This window comes from Leuciscus leuciscus, assembly GCF_965113295.1.
Source record: "Leuciscus leuciscus genome assembly, chromosome: 4".
In the NCBI taxonomy this organism is placed as follows: Eukaryota; Metazoa; Chordata; class Actinopteri; order Cypriniformes; family Leuciscidae; genus Leuciscus; species Leuciscus leuciscus.
Window position 1 is genome coordinate 3,529,273 of NC_138728.1, and position 17,730 is coordinate 3,547,002.

The window sequence follows — 17,730 nt, forward strand, 5'->3', positions numbered from 1 at the left end:
TGGTAGTCCTCAATTTGGGGAGAACCTATCAGAGTATGACACCGATTGGCCTATAGGTGGCGCTACAGCAACCAAAAGTACAAAATCGCTCATAACTCTTATACCATTTGTCCTAGACTCAAGTGTTTTACACCACTGTGATCCCTGGCTCAAGTTTCGATTTCGATTTAGGCAGGGAAAATGTCCTGCTATGTCGAATTTTGTCCAAAACCTACTTTTGCGAACTAGTCCCTGGTTTTTCAGGTTGAAGTTGAACTTTTGCATTTGGGTGGCTGTAACAGGGTCATTTAGAAAAGGGGCGTGGCAAAATGCACTCAAAAGCCTATAAATCCTGAAGGAAAACTCAGAACTTCACAAAAATTGATGAGCATATGTGACATAACATTCACAGATCGGACCATAGGTGGCGCTATAACTGTTAAAAAGCTTTAAAACCATATATTTCCCATGCTAAATTGCCTGTATTGGCTGTAAATGGTCTTTTCCATCCATTATGTCAGTGGTTACATGCTTGCTAAATAAAACTTAATAACTTTTGATGCTTTTGTGCTTAAAGGCCTTAACTGCTTGAGCCCCGATAAATGCTGCTTGCAGCTTTAATTCTCTAAATGTTACTTTTAACGGCTGCACGAAATACCCACTGTGGTTTTCATGAATAAAAAAAAAACGTTTCAAAAACATTCCCACTTCTGCTTTTTCACTTGACATTCTCATTTTCATAGTCATTAAATCAAAAGTTTTGTTTTGAAGAGTATAAATGTAGCAAAAATACCAACATGAATACAAAAGTGAATGTGTTTTAAACTGGACTGTTCATCATTGCCCCTGTACACTAGTGAACGCAGGTTATGTTCACCCTTTTACTGACCTTTCCAGAGAAAAACACAACAAGTTTTGTTTGAGGGCTTTAATAAAATTTTAAAGGTGGAGTTTATCCATCCTAAAGGGCTTTTCCATGAAGCTTTATGGTAATTTCATTTTGCGAAAAGCCCATCTGACCTCATTGTGTGCTGTCAGTAAGAGTCTGCATGTTTAATGTACTGTTTTATTTGTTTACACTGCAATAAACCATCTAACCCCACTAGATTTAAGCAAAAAATAAATACAACAAAAACAAATACTAGTGCGTGTTTGATCAGAAAGGGGAAGGAAACACATCAACAGTCCTGACCCCGTGTGGCTCGTCCACTGAGACTCAGAGGAGATTAGCTTGGACGCTAATCAGAGTCTCAGATTCACAATAACGTCTATGAAACTGAATGTACTTATCGTTAAACGATAGCAGTCACTTCTCCAGCCGCTCGAACCCCAGAGGGAGGATTGTGTTTCATATGCAGAACCTGATGGCTTTTATTTAAAATGGCGCATCTGTAATGAGCCAACGAGACCCATTTAGCATCTCTGTTATGTTATTTACCTGTAATGGAGCACAGGTTACACGAGCAATGACATGATACCCTGAGCACATGCTTATTGGCCGAAATAGGCACATTTTCTGCTGTGTTTGATGATAAGCACCAGAGACACCGACCGGACGAACATTAGCTCAACTGAAGACGAGCTCGTCCTCCTCGGCCAACTCTCTTACGCATGAGGTGAGCCACAAACACAGGCTGACCTCTCATGACCTTCTGTGAGATCGACTCATTTTTAGATTTATGATTGTGAAATATTTGTATTTTTTTGTAAAGCCTTTTGAAACAGTGTTATTATAGTATTTATTTTTTTAATAACATTCATTTGTACATTATGTTTTACTTTAGTGTGCGTGCGCGTGCGCGTGTGTGTGTGTGTGTGTGTGTGCGTGTGCGTGTGCGTGTGTGTGTAGAATTTTTTTCTATTTTATTTATGGCTATTGTATTTTATTTAAATGTTTTATTAAATGATTGTTATGTTACTTGTTAAGCACCTTGAAACATTCTTATGTTAGCAATATTTATGTAGTATTATAGTATTTATTTATATTTTGAATTAGCATTTATTTATTTTTATTTTAAGTTTGACATTAGTTTAATTATTTCAGTTTTTTATTATTTATTATATTTTATTTAAATGTTTTATTAAATGATTTCACAGAATCTTGTTTTTAAAGTAGTATAATTTTATTTTATTTTTGTTATGTGTGAAACCATCATGAATACTAAAGATTACAATTATAAGAATTTGGCACATGCATTTTAAACTAGATTTTTTTATTTTTTTTTATCATTTTCACTGTGTAAGTAGATCAGGGAGAACACTGGTAACTGGGCAGTGAATGGAGGACTGGTTTTATGAAGTGCTTTCCCGTTTTGATGGTAAGTGAATGGTGAGGTTGAATCTAGTCTGGACTGGTTATTTGCTAGTATTCAGAATAGCTTCTTCGGTCTTTTCCTGACTGTATTGTAGCTCACATCCAAACATCTGTTGGGATGTTCGTGTAGAAATGAAGCAAACACACACAGAGGGTGAGCTTCAGCCCAAACAAAACTGGATCTGGATCTGGTTCGGCCCGGTTCTGTGTGAAAGCATCACAAGCGTCCCCAGAGCAGTAAACGTGACCCTTTCTGTTTCCCACAAGCCATCACACCTGGTTATAAGCTCTTGGGTTTTTTTTTTTTCTATGCTTATTTTAAAAAGCCCTTTATGGGATTCCTGAAGGGTTAGTAGCCCTGCACTTATCAGGGTTGTGACGTAAGCGCCAGCGCTTCTGGAGGATGGATTGAGGTGCTGTTTGGGTGGAGAAAGAGGAATAACACATTTCGCTGGTGGTGCAGATTAGATTGGGGGAAGAGATTGGGATGTCTGGGTTACAGTGAGCAAGAGGTTGGCCGGCACTCAAGGGACGCCACATCACATGTAAAAAAAAAAAAAAAAGAAAGAAGAAAAAAGGACTAAGTGAAGTGGGCCAAGTGCTGCAAGAAAGATTTGCGACAGGAAATGAGCGAGATCTTAGGAAGTCATTTAGCGGTTCCAGAACCTCAGCACAAGCAATTACGCCAGCTTTGATACTCAGATCTCTTTACTGAAAGGTTTGTGTGGAGGATATGCTGGATTTTTGTGTTTTCTGTAGAAAATGTGTAGCGTTTGTCCATACAAACATGCTGAGAGGACGCTAAGGGGTTGCCAGGATGCTGCAATACAGTTGCTAAGGTGTTCTGAGTGGTTGCTAGGCAGATTCTAAGTGGTTGCTAGGGTGTTGCTAGTCAAAATAGGAAGTTTAGATTTTGTAAGTTTTTACTTTATCATTATTAGTGTTAGTTTTTTTGTATTTCAGGGCTGTCAAAGTTAATGAGCTCACTGATATCATTTAAAAAAAAATAAATATCAAATTGTATTGACATTTTCTCATTTAAAAAAAAACGTTTTAAAATGTTACAATAAACCATGTGTCAAAAACTTATTTTAATTGAGTTTTAGATATGTTTGGAAAATGTATTTTAGTTTAGTTGTTTGTTTTTTTTGGACACTTTTTACAATTTTTATTTCAAGTTTAAAATTAAAATTAATTCATTTCGGAAATTTTTGGAATTTTTATTTTTTAGTTTGGTTCCTGTTTTTTCTGAAGCGTTTTAATTTTCTTTTTAGTTTACATTAACTAAAATAACCCTGCCTCTGATATTTTGGTCTCCAGATATTGCTACTTATGTGGTAATTTAATACTGAGCATTAGGGGTTTGTTCAAATCACACAGCCTGGAGCAATAGTAATAGTAATGCTTATATCACCACCATTTTTATTGTGTTTGGGCACTAGCAAAGTCAATTTATGGAGTTAACTGTTTGGAAAGATTATCCGGAGCCAACAGGACATAATTTAAGATAATTTAGCATTCATAATTCAAATCTATGACTCTCAGATGTATTTCTGTACTGATTGTTTTTTAATCTGTTGATTTATCCCTATTTCTTGGTCAGGAGGAAGCGTAATCTAGCAAATGAATGGGAGTTCTGTGAATACAAACAGGATTTAGATGCTTGAATTTCCTGGAATTCTACCTCTATCCAAAGGATGTGATGCAAACATCCAAATAATGTTTCAAGGGTCCCAAGCTGTGGTCAGAACATTTCAGACAACATGAAAATAAACACACACTGTCACCATAACACACACCGAGAAAGAGTAAGGAAAATAGGGTGAGATTCTTGCACTCTTCTCTGGGTTCTCGCTTAGCACAGGTGGCCAAATTCACTTCCTTATTAAAGCAAGAGAAAAGAACAGGAAACGGGGCATTTTCCACTCCAGCAAGACGCAAACAAGCCCTGGAAACAATTAGGAGGAGCACAGATTCAGTCAGGCGTATGATAAAAGAGAAGTCTGGACTTTAGAAGTCGGTCCACCTCTTTCTCTCCTGAGAGTGTTAATACAGCAGAGGAGACCAGCGTCTGAGCGACTTCCACTGGCTCTCTTAAATGGGAACTGTTTTTGAGCTCTACTAGAACAGGTTTTCATGCTTGAATGTTCATTATTTCCCCGATATTCTCCATTGTTGCAGCTCCTCTCTTCCCAGTCTGTCAGTAACGCTCTGTTTAGTTCCTGTCTCTAAGAAGCCCCTCCTTCTGAAAGCACACTGTGTTCTGATTGGTCGGCTGGAGCGGTGTGTTGTGATTGGTCAGTGTTTGGGAAATGTCCCGCCCCTTACCATAACCGCCAGTTTCAACACACTACTAACTAACTCAACCAGGCCCCGCCCCTTTATTCTGCGTATGAATTATTTAAATGAGGAATATTGTGACGTGTTCGTTCCCGGAAGAAACTCAAGACTACAATGGAGGCGTTTCAGGGAGTTCAGAAACACTGACACTGATATAGAGAAGAACTCCCGCTGGAGGGACTTTGTAACTTTGCAGATCTATTTCATGCTCAAACAAAAACATTACGCACTAAAGAAAGATGAACATTTAAAAAAGGCATAATAGAAGCCCTTTGATAATAAAGGTTATTATCGCAGCAATGCCATAGAAGAATAATTTTTGGTTCCCCAATGAACCTTTCCCGTTCCCCAATGAACCTTTCATACCTCTTTTCCACCAAGGCAGTGCTGGTGCCGGTTCGGAGCCGGTGCCTACTCGCAAACCAGTTCTCGATGGCCAAAGAACCGGTTTTTGGCCAGGAAAATTGGTTTCAAAGCGGCACCAACTCTTTGCTGGACTAGAACCGTTCTTTTACCATGTCATGCTTATGTCGGGGGTTGGGGGCGGGGTTCATTTTGTGACCAACAACTTGACGGGAAAGGTTGTGACCGCCATTGCTAAAAACACAGCGCTAGCTAGTAGAAAGAATGATTGAAGAAAGATGGATTCTAAACATCTTCTTCCGACCCCAATATAGGATCGCAAAGCCAGGAGAAACATTTGCAGAAAGACGATGTAGTCCAACATTGTGATTGTTATGCTTGAAGTTGGCGCAAGCGTTTCTGGGAAAGCTAAGACGTATGGCAACGTACACAGTGAGTGACGTAACGACGTCGTAGTCAATGGAAAAACAAACAGGTTCTGAGAAGGTTCGCAAGTTGAACCAACTTTGAACCAGAACCAGTTCTTTTTTGGTGGAAAAGGGGTATCAGTCTACATTTCAAAAAAAAAAAAAAAACTTTCAATAGTCTGAAGAAAGTTTTCCATTATAGAGAAGCTTCTGTGGAATGGAAAGATTCTATGAATGATAAAAGTTCTCAATGGAACCACTGATGCCAGCGAAGAATCTTTATTTCTAAGAATGTAGTATTGCTTATTTAAGAGTAGGGATTTAAAAACTCCCAACTCTGAGTGTTAATCTGTGTAACTCGTCCTGCAACCTGTATTCCCTGGCCGACACTAAAACAGAGAGACAGAGAAGGCACCACAGCAACCCTCACTGTTCAGATGTCAAACATCTGATGTTTTACCATATCTGACTGTTTCTGAACAGCACAAACTCTCATTTGCACAGTTGTAGGGGTTTGGAATCACATGTTTCAGTCTGTAAAGTCAGATTAAAAGTAGTTTAGGACACAATACTGTATGTAACGTCATATAAAATTGTACAGTATTGAGTCTGAATTCACTGATTTTCTCACACTTGGACATGCATTTGTTTTATTTGTTTTTTTATAGTGTTATATAGTGATATGGATGATGGATCTGAGCAGAGAAATCTTCCTGTTATGACACTGATACTCTCACACTCTTCTAGCATCAGGCTGACGCATCATTATTACAGTAAATAATGTAGATAACACTTGAAATGAACCACACTATCTAAACCAACAGAAAAGATTAATTACACGCAAAAAGCCTGGTAGACGAGACAGGCAAAAAAACAAAACAAAAAAAAAGGCTAGTGGTTCACGCGTTTCTTTTTGCTGTGAAATCTTTACTGACTTTTAAAAAAAAGTACACTTTCATATTTTAAGATGAACACTTACTCAACTGAAATTTTATGCCAGTTATACTGTTATAAAGATCTCATTGAGTTACATTACAAGCTATTCATCTTACTTTCTGGCCATATAAATATCAGCATCTGCAGCAAATTGCATATTTTTTTTGCATATTCAGAATAAAAGTCTGAGCTTGAGCTCCATATTCTCACTATATCATCTATATATAGCCTACACATGGGAAATATAGGCCTATATGAAGACTTCAGATGCAAAAGCCTCTAAGTGCCATTTTTATCAAGCTTGTATATTTAAGTTCAGCAATTTCACTTTAATGACAATTAATAGGTCATTTTCATTGCCATTAAAGCGAAATTACTGAACATAAACATACAAGCTTGATAAAAATGATCATTCTACAAGAAAATTTCTGATGGCACTTTTGCATCTGAAGTCTTCATATATTGTCTAATGGTTCAAAAAGTGAGATTTTTCTGACTATTGGTTCATATGTCAGGCATTATAGGGTTAACAGCATTCGGTCTCGAGGCTGCCACATTAATGTTATCTGCATATTGTGTTACATTTCACTCATTATTGTCCATGTGAAGAATCCTGCATCTCGGTGGATATTTCTAAAACGTCCACATAATCCGTTTAGGCCCCTTTTTTTTTAGGTTGGTTTCTTCGTTAGTGTGCATTAACTGAGAAATTATACCTGCACGAGCGAGGACAGGCGAGACAGTTACTTGGAAGCGGGGTCTCTTTGTGGGAGTTATTTTAGGACCCAGGCAAATTTTATCCTACAGTAATTGTGTTACGGGTATTGTCTTCTGAAGAAAGACTGAGAACAGTAAGTGAGTTTGAAAATCCGGGGTATTAAAATGTGCTCTCGGCATAGCGTTGCCATCCATCAGCCGGTAGGACACACACACACACACACACACACACACACACACACACACACACACACACACACACAATCAGTTTTAGCGAGAAACTCCGTAACCTAATTACAGTGAGTCAGCTCATCGTGTCCCTATGAAAACCCAGCGCTCATCAGCTGATGAAAGCCATATTTCAGTATTACGGCGTCGCACAACCTCACAACTATTCAAATGAATTCCTCTCAAGGCTTGTCTTGTGTTTCGGAGCGCTGCACCTATGATAATACAACATGTGCTTTCATAACTCTGTATCTGTGTGATCATCAGTCGCTGGCGTTCTCCGAGGCTCTTCCCCGCCGCTAATCAAAGCCCGGGCAGAGTTCTATAGCATACCATCCAGCTTTTGCACAAATAAAATATGTAGGATGAAAGATTATTTATTATTCACATCATGTTCTGCCCCGGCTAAACCTTCAAAAGTGATGTCATTTCAGATGTTCCTTTGTCTTTTTTTGGATGCAGTGATGATGACCAAACATCAGAAGTGTGGAGGAGATGACATCATCAGGACTGACTGCTTCTCATCCCTGTTCCTCATCCTGACCAAACTCATATTTCAGCACATATACCTGAATGAGCCTGTGATGGGGATGGTTATAGATGGACTGATGAAAGCGTGAGGCTAGAAAACTCCTCCTCATGACATATTTCACCTGCAAAATCAAAGTCAAAATCAAACCATTTTTTGAGTCCACCGTCATTCATTCATATGTATTTTAATTTAAAGACCATAATTTATTAATATTATTTTCATGACTGTTAAGCAATTACACAAACCATTCCACATTACGTTAATGCCCATATTTTACACATCATGTTTATCATTAAATGAAAATAATATTATTAAAATATTTTATGGAAATGTACCTAAATTGAATATAAAAATAGCTTTTATACAGTAAAAACATTGTTTTATAGTAATGATTAAATAATAACTAACTTAAATACTAACTTTTGGGTTTAACCAGAAGATTAAAGCTTGTCACAATTTTTATTTGTATAATCTTAAACATGATAGATTAAGTTTCTATTAAGACACATTTTATATATAATCTTTGTATTGTGTGTTCTTATTCAAAAAAAAATATTTATCAAAATATTTACATTAAATGTAATTAAAATTTCACATAAAAATAGCTTTAATTGTATTATCATATATATTGTATGTTTTATTATTATTATATTATGTAATATATTATTATTATGTGAATTTAATGAGAATTACTACATTACAAGAATTTAAAATATGCTTCTGCATTACTGTAATGAGGGGAAATATATGCTTAATCGTCATGGAAATAATGTCACGATGACAAAAACATCGTAATGGTCCTAAAAGAAGCTTTAATATTTTCGGTATTTTCGATTTTCAGGTGAAATGTGAATTGGAAAGTGTTCTTGACAGGTTTCATGAGGTTCACTCTCTCAGCTCGAGCGACAAAATGTTGACTCAGTTGTAGGAGTTGGCGACACTCAGCGTCATTCCATCCAGACAAACGCGGAGGCTGGGCGCTCCGATCTTATAAATCTCCCTAGATGCGTCATGGGTTGAGTTTGGGGCCGTGCATTTATTCAGCCGAGGCATAAATGAGAGAGAGACTGATGGAAAGATTAACAATACTTGGAATCCATCTCATGATTTCACGTCCTCTATTAATTTTTTGGACAATGCCGATCTTTCCCACAATTCCCTCATGCTGCAGTGATGGATACAGTAGCTAACGCTGCAGATTGTGTTTCCATCCCACACTCAGGAGGAGGCGTGGCCTCACTGTACGCCGCCTCTGATTGGTGGATGATGGATTGACGCTCATAAAAAAGAGGAAGGTGCTTGCACTGTGCCTTTTTGACGCATTCCTGGTGTTTATGAAAACATGTCTGCCAGGCGGGGGGAAAACCTGAAAGTCCACAGTCATCTCTCGGGCCCCGGGCCCCTCACTTCCCCCAGGGCTCGGCTGTGTGAAAGCAGACGTTTGTGCTCCGGTCCCCATTCCCTCTGCTGAGGTGGACTTCCACTGTTTTTCCTGGCAGCCCTTGAACAAACACGCACCAAATTACGTCGCAAGCAAGCCCCCTGTGTCAAACACATGACAAATAGTTTCATTTGGCATTATTGGGGAAAGTGGAGGAAGTTAACAAGCATTCTGCAGAGGCTGAAACAGGGGAAGTGTTTTAAGTTATAGGGTGAGGATGATGTGACAGCAGAGCTAGTTAGTGTGTCGTTAGACTGTGTTTTTAACATCCTTTTATTACACTGGGCTGGAGACAGAATGTTAGATTTCTACTGTAGAATATATTCCATATCCACACATTTTGTGCTGGTTGCTAGGGGTTTTTTAGGTGGTTGCTAGGTCCCTTCGGTTTAAGTCCAAGGGATTTTTATGATCATTTTATTTTCCACCAGGCAATGATGATAATAATAAAATTATATAAAATAAATATATTTATTTAAAATAGATGTAAGATAAATAAATAAATGAACTAAAGTCTGTTAAATTAGAAAATTACTAACTTTTATGTTTAACTTGAAAAGTTACGCTTTTCACAAGTTTCATTTCATGGATGGGTAGACAGACAGATAGATAGATAGATAGATAGACAGACAGACAGACAGACTGAGAGGGAGAGAGATAGATGGATGGATAGATAGATAGATAGATAGATAGATAGATAGATAGATAGATAGATGGATAGATGGATAGATGGATGGATGGATGGATGGATGGATGGATGGATGGACAGATGGTTGGTTGGATGGACGGATGGATGGATGGATGGATGGATGGATGGATGGATGGATGGATGGATGGATGGATGGATGGTTGGATGGATGGGTGGATAGATAGGTAGATAGGTAGATGGATAGATGGTTGGGTGGATGTCAGAGACAAACAGGCCTGTGCTGTTTAAAGCACAATTGTAGAGCTGGTGCTAAAGCGATTCAGCGTGTGTGTGTGTGTGTGTGTGTGTGTGTGTGTGTGTGTGTGTGTGTGTGTGTGTGTGTGTGTGTGTGTGTGTGTGTGTGTGTGTGTGTGTGTGTGTGTGTGTGTGTGTCAAGGGGAGTGTGTTTATGAGTTGCTGGACTGATTAAGGAACGGCTCGTTTTAATTGAAGCGGTTTTGCTCTCCTGCTTCCAAAAACAGCGCAGATACACATTCCTGTCGCGAGCTTCGTCCTCAACATCAAAGCCCAACCACCAACCACGCGGCTATTAGCATACACTCTGAAATCAGCCGCTCACCTGCTTCAGCCCAAACTGAACGTGTATCCGTCCAGCACTTGAGCCGAGTGTATATATTGAGCCTGAGTGTTTGCCAATTGCACAGATTCTCTTCGAACCTCATTAATAATTGAAGCACGATGATAAAGAGCTTGATGCTCGTATTTGTCCTCAGTTACGCTCGTGCACACTTCACACAGTCAGTCTTTGCCGTGTTTCGAGCAGCTGTTGTGAGTCGTCGGGTGCCGGGGTCAAAGGTCACGTGACCCTGAGCGAGGGAACGCAGCCAGAGGTCAGTAATGAGGGCCCCGTTGATAATGCGCTATGTATTGACCCTCTATTAAACATTGTTGTGATAGTGAATCACTGTAATTGGGTGAATTAAAAAGCATGCACTTGTATTTACAGGAGGCTTTTTGCTTATTCGCCGTTCTAGAACAGGCTGTTCTTCCAAGAAATGCAAATTCTTGGCCCAGCAGAGAGTCTCTGAGCACGTTTTTTGGGTCATATAGGATCATTTGCACCAAAACACGTCAAACTCTGGTCTCTTTGCAACAATTAAACTAAACATTCAGTTTAGCTGTAAAATCTGATGCTAATGAGGTTCCTGAAATATTGAAGACAGAAGATGGAGTGTGTTTGCATTTAGATTTCATGAAATTAACCAATCACGCTTAGTTTCGACCTATTTAGGTTGCAAAGCAATGTCAGTTCGTGAACGGTTGTACAGTAAATACTACCAGAAATGTATAGATTAATTTCTCAGACATAGTTTAGACAGTACAGGTGTGCTCATGGATATCTATTTTACTTGTTTAAGTGCCAAAGATTTCATGTCTAATCTCCTGAATCAAGGGGTTTGTTTGAATGTCACTCTCTCTTGTCCGTCTCCTTCCTTACTGTGACACATCTTTGAGTAAAAACTAATCTTAAAGGGGTGGTATAATGCTCTTTTCACAAGATGTAAAATAAGTCTCTGATGTCCCCAGAGTGTGTGTGTGAAGTTTTAGCTCAAAATACCCCACAGATATTTGTATATAGCATGTTAAAATTGTCACTTTTTAAGGGTGAGCAAAAACGCACAGTTTTCGTGTCTGTCCCTTTAAATGCAAATGAGCTGCTGCTCCCGGCACAGGGGGCGGAGCTTCAACAGCTTGAGTCCTAAAAATTTCAAAAACTTTCTTGTTTATGTTTAAATTTATGTAGCTGATGTGGAGTTAACGATCTTCTAATCGTGTTCCGGGGGCGGGGTTTATGTAAATTTTAGGGTCGGTGATGTCACTAACCCGGGAGGAATGTGGTGTAGTCTCTACCAGCCGTTTGTTGTAGTCCTTAAAAAGCGATTTCTTTAAAAGCAAATATCTCCCTTTGCTTTGAACTTTGAGCGTTGTAACTTTGCAGATGTTGTTTATGCTCAAACAGCAACATTACACACTAACTAAAGTTAGAAAAGTGAAATCATAATCAACCACCCCTTTAATACCAGGTGTAAACAGGGCAACGTTGACACTATTACTGAACTGAACTTTTATTTTAAGATTAATAATGACACTATTGCCTTCTGTGGCCCTGCATTTGTTTCATAACTGATGAACTTTTCAACACTGACAGTTATTGAACTGAACTGAATCAACATTGAACTTATAATAATGACACTACAGAGCTGCTTTACAGCTGAAACTGAAGGAGTTTTGTAATTAAATAAATGCCACTTGACTTTGAAATCCATCTCGTGTGACGTTATGAAAGACTGGGACCGTGAATAGCTTGTTTTAACTGATCTTGCCGCTAAAGGGAGGTCCGTGACATCACAGCATGCGGTGTACTTCCTCTTCAACTGAACATTAAACAAGCATGACTCTTAGAAATAACAGCATGCTTGACCAACACAATGCATGTTTCAAATGTCTTGTGTAAATGTTCAGACAGACTGCTAAAAACCCGGGCCTGTGCGGTGACAGTATCCCACAATTCCTTCCCAATGTTCCCCGAGGACAGTTCTCTGCATACAGAACATTCTCCGTTCAGATTGTTACCACAGGAGTGTGCCTAGAGAACAGCGAGCAGGGGTGGAGGTGAAATTATGCTTTTATACACGTCGTCTTGTGCCAAGCCGGGGTTTATGCTAGAGCTGATGTACTAGGAGGGAAAATTGAATCTTCTCCCAGACTTAATCCTCAATCGCTCCACCTGTAATGCATTTTGGACTCACACGTTCGGTTCCCCCACAGTTTCACGGAAGGCAGGGTTATATTTCAGCTGAACCCAGAGTGTCTAATTATTTATCACAAGGCGGGCGAGATGTTTCAGACAGGCGGTGGAAACAGTTTTAAAATCTTTCGGGACTTGCAAATAGATTTAAGTGTAAACACCTCGATGTCTGGTCGGCGACTGCATACAATTATTCTTTTCTCATGTATAACTTTGGCTCGAGTGTGTCTCTCCGATGGAACTGAATGTTCGAGATCGTCGTACACTAAGAAGGCTCAGAACAACCTTTGGATTTTAACATTAATGCATTTGAGAAATCAATCCGGATTCATTGGGATGTTCAATATTTGATCATTTTGTATGATAACATAGAAAAGGTAGTGCCCTTTAGTGGCAAACCTGGGAATAGCATCAGCATTTAAAGTGGACTTTGGCAAAGTCTTTATTTTCAAATTTTAACACAAACTAAGAATATTTTGAAGCTGTGTGTGTGTGCTTTCTGCATTTTAAAACCAGTTAAGCTCCTTTTTAAACTTCCATGAGCTTTTCCTTCACCATGTTTCCCTCTTATTGCATTAACCTATGATGACCTAACATCATAATTCAGGATTTATGCATTTATTTTGACAGGGGCGTTTTCGCCCGTTCTCTCCCTGATGCACGTCTTGCTCCCTTATCCTCTGCTATGTTCCCGCTTAGGATCTTTCCCTGCAATTTTTATCCTTATCTTTATTTTGCTGTTCGGAGGACATGACGCAATGACTTAATATTAGTTGGCCCTCGACTGACCCAGGAACCGAGAGCGGAAAAGACTGTTGCCTCTGCAGCTTTCCAAACAAGCACTCCCACATTCCCTGTAGCCGCTCCTCAGCAGGGGGAGGCCGGGAAACTGAGACCGTCACGATGGGATGTGGACATCCATCAGCCTGCCAGTTTCTGCCCAGCCAACAAGAGATGCTCCTTAGTTCCTGTGCTTTTCTTCCTCCTGTCCTGGGAATTCTGCCCACACTCCCGGCTGCCTGTGTAAATGGTAACCAGATTGGGGCTGTCAACGTTCATATGATTTTTGTTTGATCTCCCTCATGCAACGATAGGGAATCATGTGTAGCCTACCAGTGAATATTAACTAGCTATATGAAATATTACAGGAAAATCAGTCGGCAAGAACTAATTGCCAAGAAAACCAAATGATCGTCATGTGATTTGTGTTTGATCTCAATCGGCCATTGACTGGGAAAAGTTTACGAGCGAACTGTTAATGAACTGTAAACAGAAAATCAGTCAGCAAGAACCAGTAGAATCAAAGACAAGAGAGTGAGACAGAATCTGATAAACATCCAAAAATATTAAATATTCTCATATTCAGGGCATATAAATGAAGTTTTGTGAGGAAAAATACATAAAGAAAGCAGGGAAACTATAAAGTGACTTTCAAATGTGAATTTTGTTTGATATCACAATGAATCATGATCATAATGAATATACAAATTTTACTGTAAAAGAAGTCTGAAAGAACAATACCAAAGAGAGAAAGACAAAACGGTGATATGAAATCAGATAAACCCCAAAATGTTAATAATTCTTCATATCTGGGGCTAATAAATGAAGGTTTTTGTTTTTCTAGAAATACACAAATCTTAATTAAATCTGCCAAAATATTATAGTTAGAGGAAAGTCAGTCAATAAAACTAAATGTCAAGAAAGCCTGAAAGCCAGAGTGATTTGTGTGATATCGCAGGGAATTGTGGTTAACGTTAATAATGAACTATAATATTTTACTGTAAAAGGAAAATCAGCCAGAAAGCAAGAAAAGAAATCACACGTGATCTAAAAATGTGCTTTGCGTGGTAAATTAACTGTTTAAGTCCAAAACAGCTACTAACTGTATTCGAAAGTCATGCGCAATTTCACTTTTTACGATCATGCAAATAAAAAATAAAATAAAGTTGATAGAGTTTTTATAGTTCTGTCTGATAAAATAAATTTTGAAGATTTTTTTGAAGTGTGATGTAGAAGTGTGTGAGTTGTAAAAGTGCACATGGGTGCGAGCAGCTGGAATCAATAAATCAGCTGACTGATGCTTTGAATTGGGTCTGATCAGGATAATCGTTTGGCTGTTGATACGGAGCGCAGCTCGCGCGCTGTGTTAAGGACCGCCTCGCGGGCGACGGGACACTGGCCAATATTATCCAAAAGTCAGGGAAATCTTTCTGCCGCGAGAGTTTCCACGCGTGAAAATGATCCAGGAGGTGGAATAATCCTGCGAGATACGAGGGCACGAGAGAAAAACAAAGAAAGGAAGCGCGAGGGTGGGAGATCGCTGGTGATGATGATGATGGTGGTGGCCTAGAAACATCAGGAGTTAGCCTATTCCTCGTTCTGCTCGACTGGATCGTAAGACGATGGGGGATTTTACGCATTGCAAAGAAAAGGGGCTCGCTTTCCTCCTCCGCGCACCCCGACATTACTTTTGACTTGTGTTTTCGCGCGAGGATGCGTTGAATGCGAACTCGTGGCAGTCCGCCGCTGGAAAGTCACTCACTCACTCACTCACGCACGTGAAAAGGAACAGCGGCTCTGCGCATTAATGCGTGTGTGCGCGAGCGCGTACGCGTGCTCTCCCGTGACCGATGGCACTGGAATCCGTGCGCAACGGCTATGTGCGCACTTGTGTCACTCCCGTGGAGCAGGACTGCTGGCACTCGTGTTTGCGGAGCCGTAGGAGCCTCTCCTCGGCCGTGTGTGTCGCCTCGCTGTCCGTGCTCCTCGCGCTGCTCGCTCATCAGTCCGCGGACTGGGACGCGGAGCGCGCACACGCGCACTCGGGATCTCCGGCTCTGCACTTGGTGACGCTCGTGGAGCTCGTGTGGCAGTTGCTCTCGCCCGTCTTCACGCTCGTGTGTGCCTTCTTCTGGGTGGGTGTGTATCTGCTCCGCTGCGGGGTGCTCATCCGTACGGCCGTGTTCCTGCTCACCGTGTGCCATCTGGGCGAAGCGGCGGCGCAGTCTCTGCTGGATGCGCATCAGCTCTACTCGTTCACGGCCACCGCGCTGGTGCTGCTCGCCTGCCTGGCCAGCGGGGCGCTCATGGTGGTGCGCCTGGGTCAGGGCATCTCCGTGCTCCTCTTCATCAGCATCATCAGGACCGTGTCGCTGCTGTCGCTGCAGAAGGTGCGCGCCAGTTGGAGACCCTACCTGGCGTACCTGCTCGGGGTGCTGGGGGTCCTGCTGGCGAGGTATGCGGACAGACTGCTGCCGGAGCAGGGCGCATCACACCGGGAGGGATTGAGGGGAGATATTCCAGTATTTAAGAGGCGCAGGAGGTCCAGCTCCGTAGTCTCGTCAGACATGGCACATCACGGCCAGTCCAGGAGCAAATCTCACAGGAGGACGTCTCTGCCCTGTCTGCAGAGAGACCAGGTACAATTATTGCTGCTGCTTTTGATCATAAATACAGTACGATTCGGAATTAGTACAGTCATTTCTTTAGAAGTACTTGCGCAGCGGGTTTACTGTAGCTGCTCATGAATTGAAGGCTCGTATTGTTGTTATTGATCTCACAGCAACTACAATAGCACCAATAATAACCGGAATAATGTAATTTTAGACTGTATGTGATTACTTACTTCTGAAATAGGAAATTAAGAGGACGTTTTAACAACACGACTATCTTATTGTTGTTATTGATCATGATAATTATAAAAGAAATATTAGGTCACACTTTATTTAGATTAATAATAGTAATGCTAATAAACTGCACGCACTTTTACTGTTGTTGCTGTTGCCTCTTATCATCACATTATGATCATAAAACATCTATAAAATATAAAGATGAGTTTTTTGGGGGGGAGGAATATTACTGTCGGTTGTGTTTTTCCAGCATTCTTTGTTTGTCCTGACACTTTGGAGCACTTTCACTCCAGCATGCATTAGTTTTCACGTATGGCATACTTTCAGCAGAACCTACAGGAAAAGCTCATAGCTAAAGGAGTGAACTTTGACCTCTTGTACACTATTAGGTGTGTTTTTGATTCTTCAGCTGTTATATTTGAGCATGTTTGACCTGAACAAAAAATATTACAGAACTAGCGTGCATGTGGACTACAGTGGAGATTTTGTGCTCTACACAACCAAATTGCAGAAGCATGCAGAAGGTTATTTGATGTGAATGTTTATGCTTGCATCTGTGCATATTTGTGGTATTTTTTTTGCTATATACACACAACAGAAGACTGACGATTTGGCTTGTCATGTATATGGCCAATTGTAAATTTCTTCAGAAAAGAACATAACATTAGTCACATTATTTCTTTACATTTTTGATCATCAAAGCATTTTTGTATTTTGAGAAAAATATATATGTGATTATTTATATTGTTTAATTATTTGATATATAGGCCTAGTTATTACATATACATTTATTATATTAAATAAAAAAAAAATTCCAATATAGACTGCATTGTAAGAATAAAGTCTACTATACACTAGTAATACTTAGACTGATGATAGGCAAAGTGCACAAAATATTTAGCTGAAAAATTCAAATTATTGATAAAGATATCTCAAAGTCTAAATAATTGGCTATTGTTATGCATGTTGTTGAAACTAAACTGTTAAATCAAGTTTAAGAATTACTGCAGTGTGATTCCTTGAACTCACTGTAAATATTGTATTCACACTTGCCCGTCTTTTTGTCGTGTTTACTGCTCATGCATGTGAAAATATGCAGTAAGATAAGCTGCCGTTTAACGTTTTGCATTAAATCTGGAAGTGAATGTAAATGGAGATGAATACATTTTTTTGATGAATTGAATTTGAAGGTCTCTAAGCAGTTTAGCTTTTGCTGGGACGTTTACTGTTTTCACAGAGAAGTTGCTGCTTTTGGTCTGCGAGTATTTAGTTTGCACCCTCTAGCGGCCGCATCATTAATGTATTTGCAGTGGGAACCTTAAAAGGAAGAACATTTGTGACGAATCAATACATTGTCGTTGCAATACTTCTGGCGTATTTGCTTTG

At 39.9% G+C, this 17,730-nt stretch overlaps 1 protein-coding gene and 1 long non-coding RNA gene across 5 annotated transcripts in view; one reads left to right on the forward strand and one right to left on the reverse strand.

The window, feature by feature from the left end:
- LOC309496758 overlaps positions 1–17,730 on the reverse strand; it is a 226,906-nt gene that overhangs the window by 102,633 nt on the left and 106,543 nt on the right. The window lies entirely within an intron of this gene.
- Positions 14,075–17,730, forward strand: part of pde3a (phosphodiesterase 3A, cGMP-inhibited) — a 94,449-nt gene continuing 90,793 nt past the window's right edge. Inside the window, exon 1 of one of the 4 annotated variants that reach the window (XM_082166754.1) lies at positions 14,075–16,134. In XM_082166754.1, coding sequence (XP_082022880.1) covers positions 15,346–16,134 — 789 coding nt within the window. In that variant the 5' untranslated portion in view covers positions 14,075–15,345. The remainder of the gene's footprint in view (positions 16,135–17,730) is intronic. The other 3 variants (XM_082166752.1, XM_082166753.1, XM_082166755.1) reach the window with 3 other exon arrangements.